The sequence below is a fragment of the Pecten maximus genome, chromosome 13 (assembly GCF_902652985.1).
Source record: "Pecten maximus chromosome 13, xPecMax1.1, whole genome shotgun sequence".
Classification (NCBI taxonomy): domain Eukaryota; kingdom Metazoa; phylum Mollusca; class Bivalvia; order Pectinida; family Pectinidae; genus Pecten; species Pecten maximus.
The window spans coordinates 13,619,767-13,642,808 of NC_047027.1; the positions used below are offsets into that span (position 1 = coordinate 13,619,767).

A 23,042-nucleotide genomic window follows, 5' to 3' on the forward strand; every position below is an offset into this window, starting at 1 on the left:
ATATCCTTCTTTAATGTCCCAATAATACAAGACGCCGAAGAACATATCCTATCATTCAGGAGCCCACTTGTCGCCTTCTACGATCAACATGAAGTGGAATGCATCGGGCGTTATTCTTGTAAGACGAAATAAATATCTAAACGTCTTTTCGTTAGATATACTAGAGTAATATATCGTCGTCCGGGAGTCAAAACCATGAGAATGACATGTACTTGCATATCGATGTTTTGTCATCGAAAACAACATTTTATAATCATTTTCAACAAAACACGATTGAAATTCCCCTATCTATACTGCATGTGGGTTGTTGTGTTATCAAGATATATTTAGTGTCTCACGCTATCAATAACTATACTGGGGCCATTAAGGGCAGAGTTAAATCCAACCTGATTTTGTCTGAAACAAACTTTTTGAAGAGTATTCAAAATTTATATTACTATGGCTGGTTAGAACCCAGGGGATAGAGGAGCTGGACCCTAAAAATGAAACCTAGCTAATGTTTTGCTTTAAATGCCAATGCTCCTGCATGAGTGAATTACAGGGGAAAATGTCATTGGCCTTAAAAATCATTCTGAAAGGGCTATACAAATCTATATCAATCAAAAAATTTGACTTGGGAACAGAGTGTTGGGTTTTCAAATATAAATTGGCTGTTTCAACAAAATGTTGACTGAACAATCACTGAAAGGGCAGCAGGAATTTCTGAAAGAAGTCAGGCTTTGTTTTGACGTCTAATCACCAAGGGGAGGAACCTCTTTCGACGGAAGTTAACTCAGAAACGAATTACCAACAAATATGCCATTTTACGTATGGAAAAATTAAACATTTTAATATTTTCCCGAATTTTTTACCTATTCGATTGTTTGAGTTTTCCTGACTTTATTGTTATGAAATTTTATCATTATTTGAACCTTGGATTGGATTCTTTGTTCATTTTATTTTCTTCCTGGGGTAAACTTTCAACCCGGACTCTCGTTTTTGAGGAAAACCTTAATTACCATCCAATAACAAAGGTTTCATTATGCATTGGTGGACAAATCTAATAATTTTCATTCGAAACTGCGACAAGAATACGGATACACGTTGAACTTGCCAATATGTCTGCTGTGAAATAAACAGAGAATTGAAACTTTAAAAAGAACTCATATGACTAAACATGCGAGAAGACATTCACTTTAATGTACAGTGTGTTACATGTAATATCATCAAGCCATCGAAGAAGTTGATTACCGCGAAATCTCACAGATATAGAAAAAGGTGCCGCTAGTACATACACACCCTATCATTAGGAAGTTGTTATATTTTCGAATACATCCGCACTTGAATTTTCCTTTATTAGGAAGGACAGCCCAGGATCGAACCGTCGTATTGACTCTATCGTCATTACTGTCAAAAACCAAATCACCTGCGTCATTCCATCTACGTCCAACAGACAATGCATCAGCATCACCGCTTGCGTTTCCTGGAAGTATGAAATCAATGCAATTTACAAATAAAAGATATTCAAGATAAGATCAAGTTTCACGATGTCGTTACGCTATACATAGGTCACATGTGGCTAGCAACGATATCTAATGGATAAGAGCAAAAACAAGAAAACGCAACTAACAAGCATGTGATTAAACGAGACAACATTCTTGTAAACCACACGGCGCAGATCAGTAATTGATACGTGGCGGTCGATACATTGTTTGTGTCACTGGATTATTGCAACTTCCGCATGTACTCACTGCATCATGTCGATAAGTGTTAAATATATGCATTTGTTTTTGTTATTTTGGTAAATGTATTGTATTGACACTTTCATATTGTAATTAAGAGTCTGTTAATTTTGTTTCTTGTTAATTTTGTCTATTGTCGGAGTTAATTTACTTTGTAGCTGAAAAAAGAGGAAAATTAAGCATTGGTACACGTGCACGCGATGACCTCAAGTTTGCTTTCACCCTTTCACTGTTTTCGTTGATATCATTGTTGTAACGTGTTATTATCAGGTAAATCATTCTAATATTTGCGCACTGAAGTCAACCTTGGCCTTTAGCGTTTACGCAAGTAAACTTGACTTATGTTTTCCTAGATTAAAGATATAGTGCATTTATTAGTTTCAATATTGATTATACGAAAATAAGTGTTTATTGTAATGTATAAATGTTTTAATAACTATATGGAGCCCTGTATTATTGACACAGTATTGATAGAAGTGGGTACCTACACGATTGAACAATATTTGGAAACCGCGAGTTGTCAATTTCCGAGTTGTTTGATTTTGTTTTCCTAGAATATAATTTAATTTATTATAATGAAGACTGCTTGTTAATTTCTTTATTCGTAAGTTGTTGTTAGGTAGCAATATAGTTTGATTTATCCTGTACGCTTACTTCCCTTCGGCTTGGTAGTTGATTTCCATATTTGCAATTAGAGTTATCGCCCTTGGCAGTTCCTGATATTTGGTAGCCATTGCTAGCGTGTGAGATACAATTGTCCGATTAATTTCCTTCGGGACAGCTACCGACCACTATTATCAACCAACCTTGAACGCTGCTGTATTCATTGTCATTGATTGAGGGTTTGTATGGGCCTTTTGCCCTCCGATGGTATAATCGGACTCAGATATTTAAAGATTGTTTTACCGATAATTGTAACTGAAAATAGCCCACGGTAGCCATGCGGGCGCCGGTTTATCCTTCGGCTACAGTTTGGCTATATTATTCTTGCCGCAATTAAGAGATTTATTGTGTCCTTCTTACACTCTACTGCTCAGCATTTCATATCTTTTATTGTTGTTTTCAAAATTTAATCGGTATCGTTTTTCACGTTTTTCAGAGTATTTTAAATTACGCGTGGGACCCCCCTCCCCTTCATGGGCTATGTTACTCTTGCCGCAATTAAGCGATTTATTGCGTCCTTCTCACACTCTACTGTTCAGCATTTCATATATTGCATTGTTGTTTTCAAAATTAAATCGGTATAGCGTATTTTTAAATGGTTATACACGTGGGACATCCCCTCTCCCCTCACCAGCATGGTACGCCATTATTTTCAATAAAGGTTTTAAAGTCAGTGAGTGCATCGTCCCTTCTCAGGACATGCTAGTTACTTCTGTAAATTAAGTACCTCATTTTAACAACCTTTATGAGGGATTAAAAATAATCAATTTTGTGGTTACAATCTGGATCAAAGGATTGTAGCATATCATACGGAAATATATTGCATATATACGCACGTGGTTCGTTATTAAAGTTTATATGTATTATTAATTTTCTTAAATTACATGTATAGACTCAATTTTTGTGTTTGTTTCATATTCAAATGTAGGTCGAGTTGCTTAATTTTGATGATTTTTTTGTGAAAAAAATCATTTAAGTGAAAAGAAATTGTTTTCTCATGTAAGATTTTGAGTTGTATATTATCATCAAGTATGAGAGGAAGACGCCAGAGGCGCTCAGCCAGGCAGTCAAGTAGCCCCTACGCTAGGGCAGGGAGGCAGTCTGTGGGTAGGTCACAGGCTGAGTCATCAGGGCCTGAGCGACACGATTCGAGATGCCCTCTTTCAGCATCCCAGATGGAGGAGGTCGTGGAGGCAGTATCTGCCAGAGTTACCCCTCGCCTGGTTGAGGCAGTTCATTCAGCAATATAGCCAGTTACCGCAACTCAGCCAGAAGGTACAGTAGCATGTAATACTGTTAATCCATCCCTGGAGCCCTCTCAGTCTACAATATCGAACTGTGTTAGTCAGTTTGACCCAAAAGATTATCAAGTTGTCAGTATCAATAATGATTTAGGCAGTAACATTTCACAATCCATAACGCAAAAAAAATCATGGGCAAGGACTTTATTGACCTTGGTCATATGTTATCAAAGCCTTCTCGGATAGATGACGAGAAACGCTTGTCTTTGGTTGGGGGTGAATTTGTTGTAAAAAGTAAAAATAAAACCCCTACAATAGTCGACTTGGATATGTGGACTGATGCGTTCATCGTGTTCATGTCAATATACACATCAGTTCATCCAGGAGAGGTAAATGGCATGTTAAAGTACATGCATGCAGTAAGGTTAGGGGCAAAAAGGGTTGGAGGTCTTGGATGGAGGAGTTATGATGAACAGTTCCGCTTAAAAAAGGCCCAAAACGATGCTATTCCTTGGAATACAGTGGACCAGGAGCTGTGGCTCCTTTATATGCATTCTGGGGGAGAAGCTTCGTCAGCCATAACAAAACCTCCCAGGATGTTTCAGGGCATAAAGAAATGTCTTGATTTTAATAATAGCAAGTGTTACAGGTCTTTTTGTTTTTACAAACATATTTGTCTACATTGCTCAGGAAATCATAGAAGGATTAACTGTTATCAGCTGGGGGCACAGACAAATAATTCCGATATGAACTATTCTTCTAGGTCAGGCAACAATCCTTCCACCAGCAAAGCAGGTAGTTGTCAACCTCCTCGTTTTGGTTTTTCATTACACTATCTAGGTCCACGTGTACATTGTAATTGTCGGAATTTACTTTCGGCTAACGTAATGAAAATGAGGTTTTCAAGAAGATACAAAAAGAGATAGATACAGGTAGAGTAGCGGGGCATTTCGGTTATCTCCCTTTGTCGACATTGAAACTTTCTCCGATTGGTTTGGTACCCAAGAAAGATGGGTCATGAAGATTGATTCGCCATCTTTCATATCCGAAGGATAACAGTGTTAACATGTTCATTGATGAGAATCTTTGTAAGGTGCTTTATACCGCTTAATTAATATAGTTCAATGTCTAAAAGATGAAACCCATCAGCTAAGTTCAAACTACCATTTGATGATATATACAAAATAAGAAAATTACCGAGATAATTCACAATTACAACTAAGTGGTGTACAAGGTTGTGCATTGAGTTTCCATCATAACTGATAAACCAAGGTGAGCGATACAGGTCCAGTAGGCCTTTTTTGTAAGAGAAGTATGTCTCTTTAATTAATTTACTGTAGCTCCAAATAACGGGTTAGCAGTAAGGGTTAAATCAAGACAAGACAGATACGGGTTCTACTCCACAAGACGACAGAACCAACCAAGAGAGTTAACTTTCACCAGGGTTGAGGTCAGCGATGCAGGATCATTATGCATGTAAAGGTCAGTCAATTGATTAGTGGATGTGCTTCCTAGAAACCTATCATCAACTCTCTGCTGTGTCTTGGAAACTAATGCAATTGCCCAGTTTTGTGTATACAAGCATTATACTGTACCAGTGGCTCTGGATTCCTATTAGAATAATGTTGATCATGAGTTTGCTTGGTTTCGGCGAAAACCGTGTTAAAGTTGCTGAACGTTTGTGAGTTCGGAAAAAAGCTAGATATTGTTCATGTATTCCGCTAAGTTCTGTTATTCCCTTTAAAACTTTTCTTTCATCCTATTATAATATCATATATGACATTGCCATACCCTGTGTCTTGGTAGCTCACCATAGTCTTCAATAGACGCAAGAAGGATCAAAGCGAGTATCACACAAAGGAAATTAGATTCAGATAGACACGCAAACACCATGTCTCTCTCGGATACCTTTCTTTCGCCATATATGAATTACTTTCACTTACATACTAAAGTTAAATTGAAGAGAAAAAAAGAAAAAAGCAACAACATAAATTTAAAAAATTGACCAAATCAGCTAAATACGTCTATCTTAAAAAAAATAACAGAACGATTTGTAATGCAACGCTCAATATTTCAATTAAGCAAATCATCATCGATGCAGCACTTAAAAAACTTTCTGATTATATTTCTAAGTTTGTGATCATATCAATGTCTCTTAATAATCATTTAATAATGCAAAAACAAATTTTGCTCACCAATACGAGGCGGCATGGAATGCAGTAGGAATTGACCTTCCTCGTCCGTTTTGATTTCAACGAGTTTTGCTCCCATGGAAATGCATCGATGCTGATATTCAAGGAAAGAAATATTAACAATCTTGATATTTTGGAGAAAATCAAACAATTAAAAAGATAGTTGTGTGATGAACGTGATAATTTGATATTCCGTTTTTTATTTCTGTTTTCCTGATAATCGTGATCCAATATCTGAAAGGAATGTACAAAAAACATAAAAGATATTAGCACCTTCAGCATACTTTGAGAGTTAGATACAGCAGACCAAACAAGAATAAGACTGCATCACTCAGCTGTTTTGTCCTAATAGGACTCGTCAGTGATGTTATGGGCCTGGAGTGTTGAAGAAAGGAGGTGACTCGAAATAATTACAACAGTGCTAATGTGTAGATATGGAGGTACAAAGGACCCATGAATCAATCACTCGTATAATTTCCCATGATTTTCATAACACTGAGCATTACATTTCATAAGTTCATTAAGTACTTTTATTTGTGAAATCTCGAGTACGATAAACGGGTCACGACTGGAGCTATGATTTTGAGTACAATAGAGAAGAAATGCATTTATGTCATTTTATTAAACGACGAATAGCATAGTAGACATGTCATCAACAATGTTTACCATGTCCCTTAAACATATTACAGCGTAAACAATACTTTGATAAGATTCATAACAAAAATGAGGTTGGGCACAGAAAATCGCCAATATGATAAAGGGTGTGATGATGGGAGGAAGTTCCGATCAAGATACTCTAACCATATTTTTTTTTAAATTATATAATTCGAACATCCAATTACCTGTTTATTCCGGTGTAATTGTTTTTTTGTTTTGTTTTTATTTTCGTTTATTTCTCCACATTAGAAACATATTTTGTGCACAAAACATAGATTTCGATTAAAATATGTATACATGTATTTTAATGGTATCAATTGATTGTATATATTCTGACAAATATCTTTATTTAAATCCATTAAAATTTGTCGAGCATGTAACAATAAACGTTTGGGAACAAATAATCCACCAGCAGTGTAATAAGAGTTATATTATACAGTCGAGCCAAAAAATATAAGGCTGTACCATACAGCTGTGTCGACCCACGACACTGTAGGACTAGTCATTGATAATAAAGTCCTATAATGTTGATGATATAAGTCGAATTCAATCTTCCTGTACTGTTACATAAGATTAATATACGTAATTAGTTAAATATTTATTTTTTAGTTTGTATTTTACATAAGATTTAAGCATATCATTTTAGTCACGTGATTGTTTCTAGACCACTATTTGTTCACGTCATGCTAACTATGCTGAGACATTTTAACTATTTTTTTCATTAAGTTATGTTCTGATAAAAAAAAAAAACATTAAGTTTTAAGGTTACTATCTACTAGGAAACAAACATTTGTATCTGATTATTTCCTACGAAATGTCATTTCATGACGACGTAAACTATTAAAAAGTAGAAAAGATTAATTGATAATTCATTTCAATATCATTACAACTCACTTTGGCTGTCTCCCAGTCTGTTTTCTCAAACGTAGCGGAGACATAGTAACACTTTTCTGGAGAAGTGATCCAGCCATCTTTACATGTAGGTTGTGTAACCATTGTGGTCGTGGACGTAGTAGTGGCTAGAATAGAAAAATATATTGATTACTGTACAGAAAATAAGCAATCCCATGACAATTATGCAATATTTACTTTTAAATTAAATCAACGTGCAAGTACAAACTAATCGAATGAAAATATTTTGAATGTTTTCTTTTTCTTTAATGATTCAAAATTTTCAATTCAGCCAACTTTAGGTGGTCATCTGACAATGAACTTAACTCAATATTACAATATTAGTCATCTGCCGTCCGTCGTGCGTAATTATAAACTTTCCACATTTCAAGTTCCAAAAGTGGGACTGAGCTCTAAGCTTGCCTGTGACGACTCTAAGACAAATTCCAGTATAGTCATCATGACTGTCATCTTGAAAAACACATCTTAAACCTCTCGATTTCCACTGGTAAAATCGAGCTTGAAATGAGTGGGGATATTTGGAAGAGAAAGTTAACAAAGTGTTGCTATTTTGTGTCGTCTGTTTAACGCTTTGCCATGGCAGCCACGACGCCTTTTATGTAATATCACTGCACAATCAAGACTTATCTGAATCACACCTGTTTTAAAATTCTTCCCAAATTGGAACAGTAGGCTTCAGCTCTTTCTATCCTTAAATGATTCTTATATGTCCTATGCAAGTGTTATTTGGCCAATCGGTCAAAAATCAAAGATGTCTGCCTTTCCTACAATTTTAAAAAAACTCATTTTATCTTGTCCGGTTTAACTGGTGCCATTCAACTTTAGACTGCTTTGGATAATAAGGAAAGGGATCCGACAAAGCGTTGCTAATATTTGGCTCAGTCAAATGTTTAACATAGCATCCACGAAGGCCATTTTGTAACTTAATTCGATTGACATTGTTTTCATGAACGGTACGTATTCTTATATCTTTAACAAGTGGGATTCAGTTTTAACTATTCCTTAAATTATTCTGAAATGACCTTAACAAAGTGTTGCATTTGTTCTGATCGCTCCAAAATTACCGCTATGGTGATTAAAAATGGGCATGAGCAAAGCCAACCACACAGGGGTTTTACAAAGGATCAACCAATTCAAAATCATATAACAAGAGAACGTGTGTAAAGGAGACAAACAAAGAGCAAACAACAAAAACCATAAAACATCCCATATGTTGCAGTGAGGATTGCAGTATGTGTCTCTTCAATATAAGAAATAGTCTACATGATTGACAATGTTTAAAAAAAAATCGCCACCATCATTAATCTTTTACAGGGGCGGTGTAAATGAAAGAGTGAAGATAATAAATCTAATCGTGTACTTACTGTATGGTGTGACCTGCGATGTCGATGGTATCGTTGTTAGTGAAGATGATATTGGTCGGTAGCCTAAAAACGTAGGAACAAGATTAACCAATCCTAGTAAAACGCAGTAACCTTGAATTTTGAAAGAACACACGCATCCTGTTACATGTGTATATAGCGAAAATCTACTTACATTGATGTATCAGTATAAAAGCTAATTATTCAAAACACTTCTTGCTTTCATAGAATACCCTAAAGACATATGTGAGAGTATGTTTTATTCTTTGTTTCATTTTTTCTTTATTTACAATTGTGTGTAATTTTATAGAGATTTAATTATTCAGTATTGGTAGTATTTTTGTATACAGAGTAAGGTTTCATTTACATTTGGTATTACAGAGATCATCTGTGCAGCAGTAGAAACAGTTTCCACGCCGATTTGCCCGCCTGCCGATCGCCACTTGGTTGTAAACAGAAGGGGGCGTACATTCGTAATCCTGCATCAACCAATGAAAAATAGCATACACATTATTGTTTTTCACGAAAAAAACTATGGGGCGTTATGCTTAATCTAACTTGAAACAAAATGTAAAACGCTATACCATGTTATGTGCCCAAGTTTCCTTTGAAGCAAAAGTTGTGTTATCCTATACTCTTTTAGTTTTTATAAGTAAGGATACTTACGTTTTTCCGAACACAGCTGGTTTTGTAAAAAACATCATCGAACATAAGTACCTCCTCAACATGACAAACCTATAACAGGAGATTGTGTTGTTTACCGTCTTTTCTTACCTTTTGTTATTGTATAAAATATACTATACTAACAAATCGAGGATTTTACATCAACAACATTAGATATCATTAAATAGCAACGAATAGTATAGAAAATTTTACCTCTCCTTGAAGGCAAACTGATATGACGTCACAATTAGCAGGGTCACGTGATTGTGGACAGTCGAAGCATATCGGCCCTCTTTGCTGTGGAAACCCTGCAATTTTGTATATTTCAATGATATTAATCCAATTTGAAAATGCTGGAAGGATGAACTGAACAAAGTTGTTTTCTGTGTGAACAAAAACATGAATACCCTTCTCCCGCACTAGGTATTTTCACAGTTAATTGGTCTTTGAACATAATGTAATTGTTGCAATGCTGCAATAATTAATGCAGTAGAATTTGACAGTGGGGTGATAAAGGTATACCTCAACTACCGTTAGAGATATATTAAACGATAAAAAGGTTACTACTGGTTGAACAAATCATTGGGAAAAAGTTGTACTACTTATTTGAAATAAGGAACAAGTGAAATAAATAAGGTCCCTCGTGTTACAATAGGAGCAGACTATCTAATTAGGTATCTTCAATGTTCACAAACTAGAAAACACAGAAGAAAATTCCCGATGTTTAGGTGTCCACTTTTAGTCGCCTCCTTCGATCAATATGTAGTTGTATACAGTTATTCTTATATTTCGGCTCTCCATGACATTTGTGTCATGATCAGACGACATCGGAGAAAACCACACCCGACCCTTCAAAGGGGGATGGGAGCGGCAATTATGGGTTCCTGTACGAATTTGTAGAACACTAAACCTAGTCAGTGGGTAACTAAGATATAAAGTAACTTTCTTAATATTCTTTACAGTTTAAAAGTTATCGCATGACCTAATATTGTGAAAAAAAGATCACTTTTTGACCTTTTATTATGTCTATGATGCAGTGATCGAATGATTCTGCATTGAGTTTGTCGGTGGATAAATTTGCACATACCTGTCCTCAAGGTCTAACTGACCAGTCTAATCATCGGCTTCAAATCATGCAGTTAGACTGCACGTTTGGTCGAGATATCTTAAATTATTTAGAAGTAATGTTCCAGATAAGTGACCATTAGAAGAACTAGTATTTATGCAAGATGACCCCCTTTCGAAGGAGATATAAGTGTAAACAACCTAAATCTAGTTATGAATATGTTGCCGGCATAGCATTTGAATAGGTAAAGTACGAATAAACTTGAGTTGTGTTCTTAGACTATCGTCCATAATACAGTATGTAACACAACATGAATTGCCGTCCTTGCAACAGCATGAAAATGACTTACCTGTCGAACCACACCCTGCAGCGTTACACAAGTCACCATGACAACACTCTGTGCATACATCATGCACGTGCGTCCCGATGATGTCTTGGTGAAGTATTTCAGTAGAGCGGTTATGTAGGGCATTCAATGCACACCTCTTGACGAATGAATCAAAATAGCCTTATTGATTTCAGTTTCATCGCGTGTGTTTGGTCATCGAACAATGTTTGCATTTGGTATAAAAGATATCTAGTGTAAACATTAACTCATGTCACGATATACTTTTTAATTAACACTAAGCATTCATTTTGGCTTTGTTTTATTTTGTTTCTTTAATTCTCGAGTCTTAATTCCGATAGAAAACAACGGAAAAGGTTCTAATTAATATGATATGTTGATATGTTTTTATTAATAGGTTAAAACCATGCACAATTGTAATGTGCTGGTATGGTTGTTTATTTTATTGGTTATATTTTTAACGGGTCATACGTCTGCTTTTGAATCCTCGTGCATTTCATCTTACAAGAAAGGAGAGAGAATGAGGAGTGGGAATATATTATTGAATGAAAGTAGATAATTGCAAAGAAGAGAAAATCGGCCTGGTGATGAAATCTAACTAAAGCACAGGTGTAATATTATAGATATCTACGGTACATTTACCTGTGTAAACATGCATCCGAGGTTGTACAATATCTCGCCATTCCTGTTTCTGTAGGATTCAGTTACACATGCCTAAAAGAACAAATTCCTATTAACATATAATATATACATGTATATATACTTTGAATAGATATCATGCCTGACTATTTTCTTTACCATTACTAAATAGCTAACCTGATAACGTTCACGACTGTTATGGTTGTCACTTGAAAATATGTAACCTCGGGAATCTATAAAATAGATATATGTTTGTACTCACGTCTCCCTCAGAACAGTGTTCAATACCAGAACAGTAGCGAGGTTGTAGTACGTCTGTACAACTCAGACATCTGATGGCGGCAGAATCTGTGTATTTTGTAAATAGCTTGATAGACTGAGCATATTTATGTGATACAAAAAGACTGGAACCGCTCGTTCTGAAATAAATTTTACAAATACCGATTTTAGAAAAAAATAATGGCAATAATATGTTTATCTTAAAGAGTAATACAGATACTTACATGACAGGCTCAACAGGAGCACACCACAAAAAGCGGAATAACTGTAGGTACCTGAAAATTATATCCAAAACTGTTCATTTTTCTTTCTTCAATACGGCCGGTATCAGATTCGAAATATAAACAACAATGTATAAACTTAAATTCGTGTTAGAAATGCAGGATAAAAAAAAACTTATTTAATCTGGTCCCGTCGATGCGTTTACTATTATCCACAATTGAAAAAAAAATCATTCAATTTTCGTTTTATTTTCAACAAGTATGTATACAGCAGGTGTATATGTTATAAAACAGCAGATATGACTTTAAATGTAAAATTAGCCATGACAAGATTTACAAAAAATTCCTTTTCATACTCACCCATCAGAACACTTCTAAATATGATCGAAGACCAAGGTCAAGTGTGCACTTCACCAGAGATAAAGTTGATTTAAAACAAGGGATTGTCGGCTTATCTTTAAAAGCCTGTCATGTGATCAGGAAGTTTGATAAAGGACTTTTGCCCTGGTTTACTCCCTACACATTTCTGGTAAAACCAGAGTCCTGATTTGAAATAAATCTGACAAATCGTGTTTTTCAAAATGATGGAAATGTATTGCAATGAACGATTTCGACGTAATCTATCAGAGAACATTTATTAATACGATACACCAGTGTAACGGAACATTTGAACGTTTTTTTCTTCTCCTGTCGAAATGATACAATAACGAAAACAAACCCTACGAGTTATTAAAGTAAACATTTTTAAAATTGCATCTTTCCTGTCTTCCTTTTTTCTGATATCATTACTTTTTGCCTTTAGCTTCACGAACGATTCTTTGGATGGAGGAAGATACAGCTAGATAACAGCGTGAGTATCGTTGATACCATTCTATAGACATTTCACACTAAAATGTCTCTAAATCATTAATGTATAAAGTCTTTATCTGGAATCAAAATGATGAAAAGGTCAGGTAATTATTTGACTTTGGGGACAGAGGGTTGGGGTTTCAAATATATGTAACCCGTGTACTTTATAAATATGTGTATGTTATATACGCTTGTAGAGTATTTAGATGTAGGACGGGTATATTACCAGTGAGTAGTAGTCTTGTATTGCCAATTTCTGTCCTAACTAACGCCGCTACCACTCGTTCTATCACTCTAAACCGGATCGCTCTCGCGAGATCACGTTCGTATACTTGTAGAACTTGAGTCGAATATGCATCATCCTATACCCCTACAAAGGACATTGGATACCGCCGGGGGAGGCCTGATAAATGTCATATGTATGCGTGTGTGTTTATCGGAGTGAGAGGCGTGAATCTATTTGGTGTGCGTCAGTCGTGATATGGTCTGTTTCATTGTTATATTGTTGTCTATTTCACTTTTAGGTTTTCTTTCTCCATGAGAAATAATAAAACCACAAATGATAAACCGAACTTGTCTTTGGTTATGAGTTTGACGACCCCGGTGACATATAAATTGGCTTTTTCAACCAAAGGTAGGGTTTCCAAATAGCATAAAAATCAAATGAGGTAACTTTCATGTGCTATGTATAGCCTCTGATGGGCTACGCTTATACATATGCAATGAGTCCAAACAATTACATACGCAAGAATAGAGCGGCCTTCTTGTGCTAATAATGAAAAACAAAATATTTTTGTGGAAAATGATACAATATAATTTCATTTTTTTTTAGGAAACTAAACATGAACAGGTGATTAAAGCGCGCTATATATCATGTATGTAAAATAAGAAATTACATTTTTGAATACATTACCAGTCATTAGGAGATTTGTTCAGAGTAATGAAAATTGATTGACAATATTATATAATTTCTAAAAGAAAAATGAGCATAGGAAAAATCTTATTTACTTTGAAATATTGTAAAGTGAACTGAAATAAACTTTGTATACCTAGTTCTTTAGTACATTGGAACCGACTCCGATACAAATAATTAACATTTCCATTTTAAAACGGTCGTCATGTTCCCACAAATATCCAATGTTCATACAACTAGTAAATAAAATTATCCGACAAGAACGCTACGTGATAGGTTCATGTTGGTTTACACATTTAACCAGCTAATCTGGAATCCAATATTCCTTCCTCGTCCTAGAATCCGATTGGTCATGTCAATGTTGGTCTACATCGTAGATTTAATTATCCATGTCCACCATACCTAATACCTGCGAGATGACAGTTGGTAACGAAATGTACATTACTTGGTGTTGTCTTAAACCTTGTGTCTTGTAAATGCAAAGGCTTACTGGTTCCCGAATGCATAAATTATTCTAAATAGTATAGGATATTGGCTAAGTAGTCACATACCCACACGATTCTATGCCCAGTAGGATACTGGCAATAATAATCCTTTTTGAGAGCTGTCATGCTTGATGCAAACATTGTACTTAACATTGCTCTTATGCTTCGAGTGGATTTGGCATTTTACAATGGCATGTGAGTGACAAAAGAGCTAGTTATGGATTTTGTAAAATTAGCTTAGTTGTCGTCATGTTGAGTCTGCCGTGGTGTGATGTGATGTGGTGTGTTGCGTCGTGTTGGTTGTGTTGATTGTGTTGTGTTGTGTTGTGTTGTGTTGTGGTTTTGAATGTCGAAGGAAAAGTTGGCACAGCATTCATATTTTGGATATAGAATGTCGTTAATCGATCTGGATTAACATTCAAATTTTGAACGTTAAATGATATATGTTAAGCTGGCTCTACATTTAAATTATGAATGTTGAATGACGAATACCGAGCAGGCTTAACATGCAAATAATGAATCCGAGCTAGTTCAACATTTAATTCTAAATGATCAAATTTGATTGTCGAACGGGCATCAATTTCATATTCCGCATGTTTCGTGTAATATCAGGAGATGACTTAAAATTCAAGGAATGAATTTTGAATGTCGAGTTTGCACAACATTAAATACTGGATGTTAAATACCGAAGGTCGAAATTTCTTAGCAATAAAATTCTGAATGATGTATTTTGAGCCGATTCAAAACTCAAATTCTGCATTCTAAATTTTGAATGTCGAGTTCGCAAAACATCGAATTCTAAATGTTAAATATCGAGGTTGTCTGTCGCCTAAATTGTTTTGTATAGTTTTGTATATGAGCTGTCGAGATCGTACAACATTGATTTTCGTAATGTTGAAAGTCGTATGTGAAGCTCGATCAACATTCAAATTCTGCATGTTGATTTTCGAATGTCAGGCTGGCACACAATTGAAATTTCATATTCAAATATATATTTGGTAAATACTGCTAATATCACTGTATCGGCTACAACCTTGAGCGGTACCTATATAACCTCATATCTATATTCCATAGATATAAGAACCCATTATTCGCCTTCGTATGCAATACCTAATGTTAGATTGGTACTGGTTTTGCGGATGATTTTTGAGATAAAATATCGTTGGAGTTGGTGCCGATAATTAATCAGTTCTCAAATAGACCTGTTTTTGTGTCGCAACACTTTATTAAATCCATGTCACATTTAATATGTTAATGCATCATTCACAAACTATCCCAGTAGATGACTAACGTATAATTTCACATATATAGTAAACACGATAACCAGTACAATCGCACTCCATCATTTCCATGTTGTAGGATATATCAGTACAGCCACACTTATAATCTCCACCGGCTAGAGAACTGTAGCCCCAAGACCGGACCGTCATATTGACTACCTCGTTATTACTGATGAAAACCCAATCTCCTGCGTCGTTCCTTTGCCGTCCGGTATATATTAAAGCAGTGTACCCTGGAAGAACGTTATTCAATAAACTTATCCTTTTAATGTACGATAACATAAGACATAAAAATGAATATCGCATAGATAACTGCATCAGTATTTTAGATATGTTCTTTTAAATTAATAAGTTGAAATTTTAGATTCAGTAACAAACAGAGATCACACGATAGGTCACTCTGATGAGATTATAAAGTCATGTTGATAGATATAGATCGCTGCTACTTTATCAGTTCTTGACTTAACTAGATTGTCTACGCCGTGGCATGTTTGTTCGATAAAGGTACATTATACAGGTTGTATAATATCAAGATATGTGAAGTCCAAGGCTCTAATTTCAAATTGGCTTGATTTAGACATTTTAAGCCAATTACATTTTACTTTGATGTTTACCTTAATACTTAACGTTTATGATTTTTATTTTCTTTCTTTTTTTTCCCTATCGCCGATGAGATTGTTAGATGTGTGCCCACTATTTTGGAGTATCTATGATAAACTTTGCGTTCCCCACTGACTGGTAAAACAGTTACTTACCAACACGACTTGGCATTGACTGCTTTATGAATCGACCTTCCTTGTCCGTTTTAATCTCAACAAGTTTTGCTCCTTTAGAAATACATCGGCCCTGGGGCATGATAAATACATTTGAATTGAAATGTACAACATACATATTAATACGTACATGTCTTTCGACAGAAGTTTTTTTTATGAATTCCGAGTCCTTTCTTATTTTTAATTCTGTCTTTTGGGGTTGTTACACCTTGATTACTTAACATGTTGCTATTGATGACATGTACCTTGTTTCAGGACTGACCAATCCAGAACACTTTGTCGGTTTTTGTTTGTTTATTATTATTTAACACCTATCAACAGCAATGGTCATTTAAGAACGGACTCACGTGCGTGCGACATACATGCTTGTGGTATGTATTGTAGGAGGCTGTGGTTTGTTCATGTCAAGTCTCCTTGTGATAGTCCGGAAACTTTGCCGATTTATAGTGCCACCTCACTGAAACATACTGTGCCTTTGTTCACATTCGGGTTTGCTCAGGAGGGGTACACCTTGGGCTGTCTCGCATTGGATTAACAGTGTGGAGGCAGTTTAAAGGAGGTATGGTCATTTCGGACATCAAATGTAAAATTCGTCACTTGAGGAAATTTGAAACTGATCAACTAGCAATGCTTGTCATACACTGTGGGGGTAATGACATAAGTAACACTGGGGTTGGGTGCATTAGAATAAGGTTAAAGAAGATCATGTATTTATCGGAGTGGGGCGGCTGGTTTGCCCGTTCTCCGTATCATGTGACTGGGTTGGTGTCCTGTTGGATATCCTTGTTAGTATGTTTCAGCTGTTGTTTCTTGCAATATAAAGGGAAACCTTGAAGGCATATTCTAGATTCACGTGTATCGGCTTTTAATGTATGGAAACTCACCGTTGAATTGTCGTATTTGTCTCACATCCTCTGAGAAGATTTTCGTTTGGGAACAGTAATTGATTTGGTTTGAAAGTAATTGTGGTATAAAGCAAAGTTGATCGTATTGCTGACTGTGTAATTGAAACGCAGCTGTATTTTCCTAGAAAGTAAGCGATACATGATGTCGAGATTAGACGATTAGACTCTTTCACACCGTTCATAAATCAATAAAAGTTTTTTTGTTTTATTAATCTCTTTATATTTGAATTATCCCAATTGAATATTTAAAGAGCATAAACTATGCTAATATAAACAAATACTAGGTCTACTTTGTAGTTACTCTGGTCACTAACATCTGGTCATCTATTCTTTCATTGGTTTTACAGGAAATGTTTCTGATATATTACGTAACAAGTGACAATCTAATTTTTGATAGGTTTTACAGGAAATGTTTCTTATACCCCATGTAACAACTGACAATATATCTTTGATTTTACATGAAATGTCGAGGAAATGTATTCATACTGAATACTGATGATGGTTTAAACTTAAGTTTGGTATAATGGTTTGGTAAGAATATCATTCACGAGCATATGTATTTATATAATTAAGTCTTATTTAGCGTATTGTTCTGCTTTATGATATTTGACTTTATCTAAAGATGCTAAGCAATAACTTTGATACATATTTTTTATGACACGGTTATTATTTTCAGGGTAATAATTTTTTTATACTATGGGTTACGATTTGTGGCGGTATAACTTGTTATTGTTATAACGGCCCACGGTAAACAATAGGGCTAATGCACATTGAATAAAAATGGGCATACAACAAAACAACATCTAACAAATGAAAAGCGAAAACAAAACAAAAATATTGGTACACTCCAATATAAATTGAAAAAAGACCTTTTTCCTGTGTTTGCTTACATCCTGTATTGCAGACCAGTAGCTTTAAGATGATATAATTCAGGAATGGTATATTTAAATTCCGAAAAGAAGTCTGGGCTTTTTATGCGTCAGTATTAAGTTAATTTTGTCTGTTGTAGATCAATTCGATCCAATAGATCTTGTAATGGTAAATGCTTCATTGCATGCTGAGCCTGGTCATCATGATTTAATTAATTTGGTTGTGTAGTAATCTTTTTTCCTGTATACAACAAACATTTCAGGTACTTGTATCTGGATTTTTCTTGTACGCATATGGGTTAATGTTGCGTCCCATTTCGTTGCTCATTAGTGTATTCATGTAAAATAAACATTGTTGTACATTGTTGCAACTTGTACATTCCGATGACGTCACATTGTTTACAGATCCCGCGTTGTGTCACGAAAGCTTCATTCTGTATTTTTTAGTGTTTTTGTTAGTTTTATTTTATTTCAATTGATCAGGTATGGTAAAACAACCTCAATCAATATGAGGTGTGAAGGTAGTTATAAAAAAGGCATGTTGCGCAAAAGACTTCAACTTTCACTTTGTCAGTGCATTCATGATCGCGGCTTAGATCGGTTGTCATGGCAACGACGAGGACGGTGGTTTTACCACAGTGTCGAATCAACAAACTTGTTTGTACAACCGAAAACTTCTAACTATACCTTATGTCTTTGAAAATCGTCAATGAATAATTAACTGAATTAATAACGTTCCATTGCATTCGTCTATCAACGTTCATTCGTTTCTTTATGCCGATTTCGATACTTAAAACACTGAAGAGTTCCAATATTGAAGGGTGAACATTAACAATTGCTCTATAAATCGTCCTAGAGCACCCGACTACCCTAATTCAATATCTATGAAACAGACAAGAGCGTGAAGGTAATTGTACGAGAACAACGAAAAAGGCTGTACATTCTTAGGAAAATGACAAACATTGTCAACATTATCAAAAAAGTAGACAATTAATCGGCACTTCGTCAATTAATACCAGTATATAACGCGGTTATGTAACTGTACGTGAATAAATAGAAGAATGTAGAGCACTTTTCCTCGGTTTCTTAGTACGATGAACAAGTGTATCACGTTTGTTTGTACGGCAAAATACGTTAGTTGGGTGCTCTGGCCATATTTACCGACCAAGTGTTAATGTAGCCCTTCGTGCCGGTCACGTGACCACGCGACAACACGAGGACCGACGAAAACATCCCGATAAGGACGTTGGACACCTAACATTAAAATCCGGTCAAGGAAACAAACAGAACTGACGGGGAAATTATTAAATAATGCATTTATTAAAAAACATAACGATTTGAGTTCTTTTTAATTATATATGCAACATTAACCCACATGCGTATTTGTTCCTATTATTAAATAAAGTTTCTTCGTGGTAAAATGTAATTTTATTCAGGAAACGTCTGATGGAAATACATTACTTTAACAATGAAACTTACCTTGGCTGTATACCAATCCGTTTTCTCAGAATCTGTAGATACATAGTAACATTTTTCTGTGAACGATGTGATCCAGCCACTTTTACATGTTAGTGGCCTCAAGGTAAAGGTCGTGGTCGTAGAGGTAGTGGTCGTGGTCGTAGATGTAGTGGCTGAAAAGCATAAAGATATGAAAAGTAATAATTGAAATGGACATTCTTACATATTTCCCCAAAACAACCCACACAGTCGTAGATAAAGTAGTTGATATATCAACAGTGTGTGTAGTGTTACACAAACTTATATATCAAATTTTACCAAATCCGGACACTACCTAAATTTCAGCCAATCAGGGGCCCCGGTCCGGCTGACCGTTCAGATGACCGATCGGAAAACGAACATGTTCTTTCGCACCGTCGGTCATAAACGAACACTCGTGTAAAACTACATTGAAATCTGCCATACGAATTTCGGGAAACATGTCAGAAATCTCGTTGGCATAGAACAGTTGAATGAAAAAGAATAATAACGGTCAGAAGATACATAGCAAAACACAACAATTGATTAATTCCATCATGAAAAACAATATTGCATTATGCTATAATATGTTGAGAACTATGGTTAAGAAAATGAGACTGAAAGGGCCTGCGTCGCTTGCCTTGGTATTTCAGAAATCATGACTAAATTTATAATTATTCGTGCTGCCTATCCTAACAATGGTTTAAACCAAATGTGGACCCAGTCCTGTCAAATTTTCTAGAAGCATGAAAGGATTTTTGGAATTTTGACACGAGGTGCTTCAAATCATAAGACTTTGACAGGTAAAGATCGATCACAGGCTTAACAATGTGATTATTTTTGCCTCTGGACAAACATGAGAGCACAACTTCCTATCAGCAATTTGCCCCACAAAGCATGTACCACAACTTAATTGAACCTTACGCAACGCAGTTTGGTTACCGTCTGATTTCATATATTTTGGTGTTTGATAAACCCTGTTATTTCGAATATTTCCAATATGATCTGAATAAAAAAAGGTTAGTTGACCTGTCATTTATATTCCATGAATGCAGAAATAAAAACGAGAAATAAAACTTATAAGACACTGAATATTGGTGTAAATACATATTACATTTGTCTCTTCATTGGGAGAAACAAAACAAATCCTGCAGGCCCTACTTTTGACAAATCAACTCTGCCTTTAATCTGCAGGAGTGGCGTGGGTAAAATAAACAAAAAAGTATAGTGCCATGCTCACTGAACATCGTGACGTTTGCTGTCGATGGTATCGTAGTTGGTGTAGACGATGTTGATTGGTGACCTGATAAATACAAAATGATGTTGATGAGGAATTAGAAGTGATGATATTAAAATATGGTTATAATTGTATAAAACAAACAATCAAACAAACCAATAACCTGAAAGTATGGGAAACAGATTTTAATCATTTACACTAGACTTGTTTCAAACATTTCGAAGAGGTTCCTATCCTAACAATGATTCAAACCAAATGTGGACCAAGTCCTGTCAAATTCAGGAAGTATGTGAGGATTTTCGGAATTTTGACACGGGGTTCCTACTCAATCTGTAGTCTTATATGATAATGAAGTAAGTGGTAGAGGGAAAAGGACAAGAAAAGACGTAATAACAACAATTTTTCATGTGTAAAAAGACATACCTCCAGCAAAGAATGGAATATTGGCACAGAGCTGTTTTACGAACTGTAATTCGTTATAAAATACCACATGACATGTTACAAGTTAATGTGGCTATGGTAGCTTAAAGTCAGAAAACAGTTTATGATGCGAATTGACATTGAAAAAAGGCCATAACGGCCGATAAATACACATACCATAATGATTCATGAAGCCAGAAAAAAAGAAAGAAAACGTCCGGAGAAATGTGCATCGGGCCATAAATCCATCAACAAGAAAAAATGGAAGTTGACACGCGGTTCGAACTCAGACTTTATTATCGTAAAGCCACATATTAGGTTACAAATAATTGATACGGCACACGACAATGGAAAAAGTCGGGAAAACTGAAATGTGACTAACAAAATGATCCGTTGATGTCCACAATTCACCCTGCAATAACTAAGCATATACTGCCAAAAATGCAGTGTAAAGAAATAAGCGAAGGCTAAAATAAGCACTGAACGGAATGGTCCATTATGAGACCTGGTGAGGCAGAGTTCAAATGAGATACAATTTTATTGATATTTCAACTATATTAATAATAATTTCAAATACTGTATAATAATTCTTTAATTATTGTCCAAAATGTGAACTTTACATCGTTTATTCTATTGTTTTGGTATTGTGTTATTTTATCAGACTGTCGAAAACCTGGGGCCAACCAACACCTCATGAACAATCACAACACGTAAAACACAAACTGAGACTTTTTTGGAGTTAAAATAACTAACAACTAGGTAGTAAAACATGTTTTATGTTATGGTAAATGGTATATTATTGTTATCATTGAAATACATCAATCTGAAGGCGGAGCATCAAACCATAAGTTTTGGTACATGCATTGTGGGGCAAATTGCCCATAGGAATATGTGCTCTCATTTTTGTCTAATGGCAAACATAATCATATTGTTATGATAGATCGATCACAATCATAACAATGTGATTATTTTTGCCATTAGACAAAAATGAAAGCACACCTTCCTATGGGCAATTTGCCCCACACTGCAAGTACCAAAACTTATTTGAGACTTGTGCATCGCAGTTTGTTTACCGTTTGATTTAATATATTTTGGTGTTTGATAAATAGAGGTTACAAAACGAGTGATTGTTGGATATGGAATTTATTTCACCCGAGTGTCTTTTGCAACTTTTTATAAATAACTTACGAGTGTGAAATGAATTCCATATCCAACAATCACGAGTCGTGTGACCTGTTTCTACCACAATAATATCGGCTTGAATCAAAGGGAAACGTGGCCACGTATAATTTCGCGTTTGCAAATAAAGTGTATCGGTGATGTTCGGGACCCGTTGACGTCATTTGATTATTGATGACGTCAATAACAATTGCAGCTTGGGCCAAAGTTCGATTCCTGACCAATAAAAAGACCGGAAGGTCATATACCACTAGTGGTATATAACATATATTTATCCAACAGTCGGCACATTCATAAAATGGAGTGAGAGTGGAATAACAGCGTATTGTGGTAGAAACACAGTTATTTCGAATAATTTTAACATGATCGGACTTTGAAAAAAAAACAAAAAACAAAAAAACAAAAAAAACAAACAAACAAACAAGAAAGCAAACTTATATGACACTGACATTTGGTGAAAATACAGATTGCATTTGTCTCTTCAACGGAAGAAACAAAAAAGGTTCGGCGGGCCTACTTTTGACAAATCAGCTCTGTCATTGATCTGCATGAATGACGTGGGTAAAATAAGTAAAATAAAAAGTAGAGTACCATGCTCACTGTACGTCGTGACGTTTGCTCTCGGTGTCGTTGTTGATGCAGACGATGTTGATGTGTGACCTGATAAATAAATATATTGATGTCGAGGAGGAATC

At 35.4% G+C, this 23,042-nt stretch overlaps 1 protein-coding gene across 1 annotated transcript; it reads right to left on the reverse strand.

Annotated features, from left to right (window-relative positions):
* Positions 1-1,157: 1,157 nt before the first annotated feature.
* On the reverse strand, positions 1,158-12,370 carry LOC117341512. The gene is made up of 12 exons (XM_033903383.1): positions 12,322-12,370; positions 11,965-12,015; positions 11,724-11,809; positions 11,465-11,536; positions 10,826-10,961; positions 9,624-9,718; positions 9,414-9,482; positions 9,115-9,226; positions 8,751-8,813; positions 7,369-7,493; positions 5,821-5,911; positions 1,158-1,462 (listed from the first exon to the last, which is right to left on the reverse strand). Exons 1-12 carry the CDS (start codon positions 12,323-12,325, stop codon positions 1,227-1,229), a joined length of 1,140 nt encoding a protein of 379 aa, XP_033759274.1. The 5' UTR covers positions 12,326-12,370; the 3' UTR covers positions 1,158-1,226.
* Between the last annotated feature and the right edge of the window lie 10,672 nt (positions 12,371-23,042).

Coding starts and splice junctions, on each gene's coding strand:
- LOC117341512 (XM_033903383.1), bottom strand. Junction 9,719..10,825: donor TGCAGGGTGTGGTTCGACAG/GTAAGTCATTTT, acceptor ACAAAATTGCAG/GGTTTCCACAGCAAAGAGGG. Junction 8,814..9,114: donor TGATCTCTGTAATACCAAAT/GTAAATGAAACC, acceptor CTACGTTTTTAG/GCTACCGACCAATATCATCT.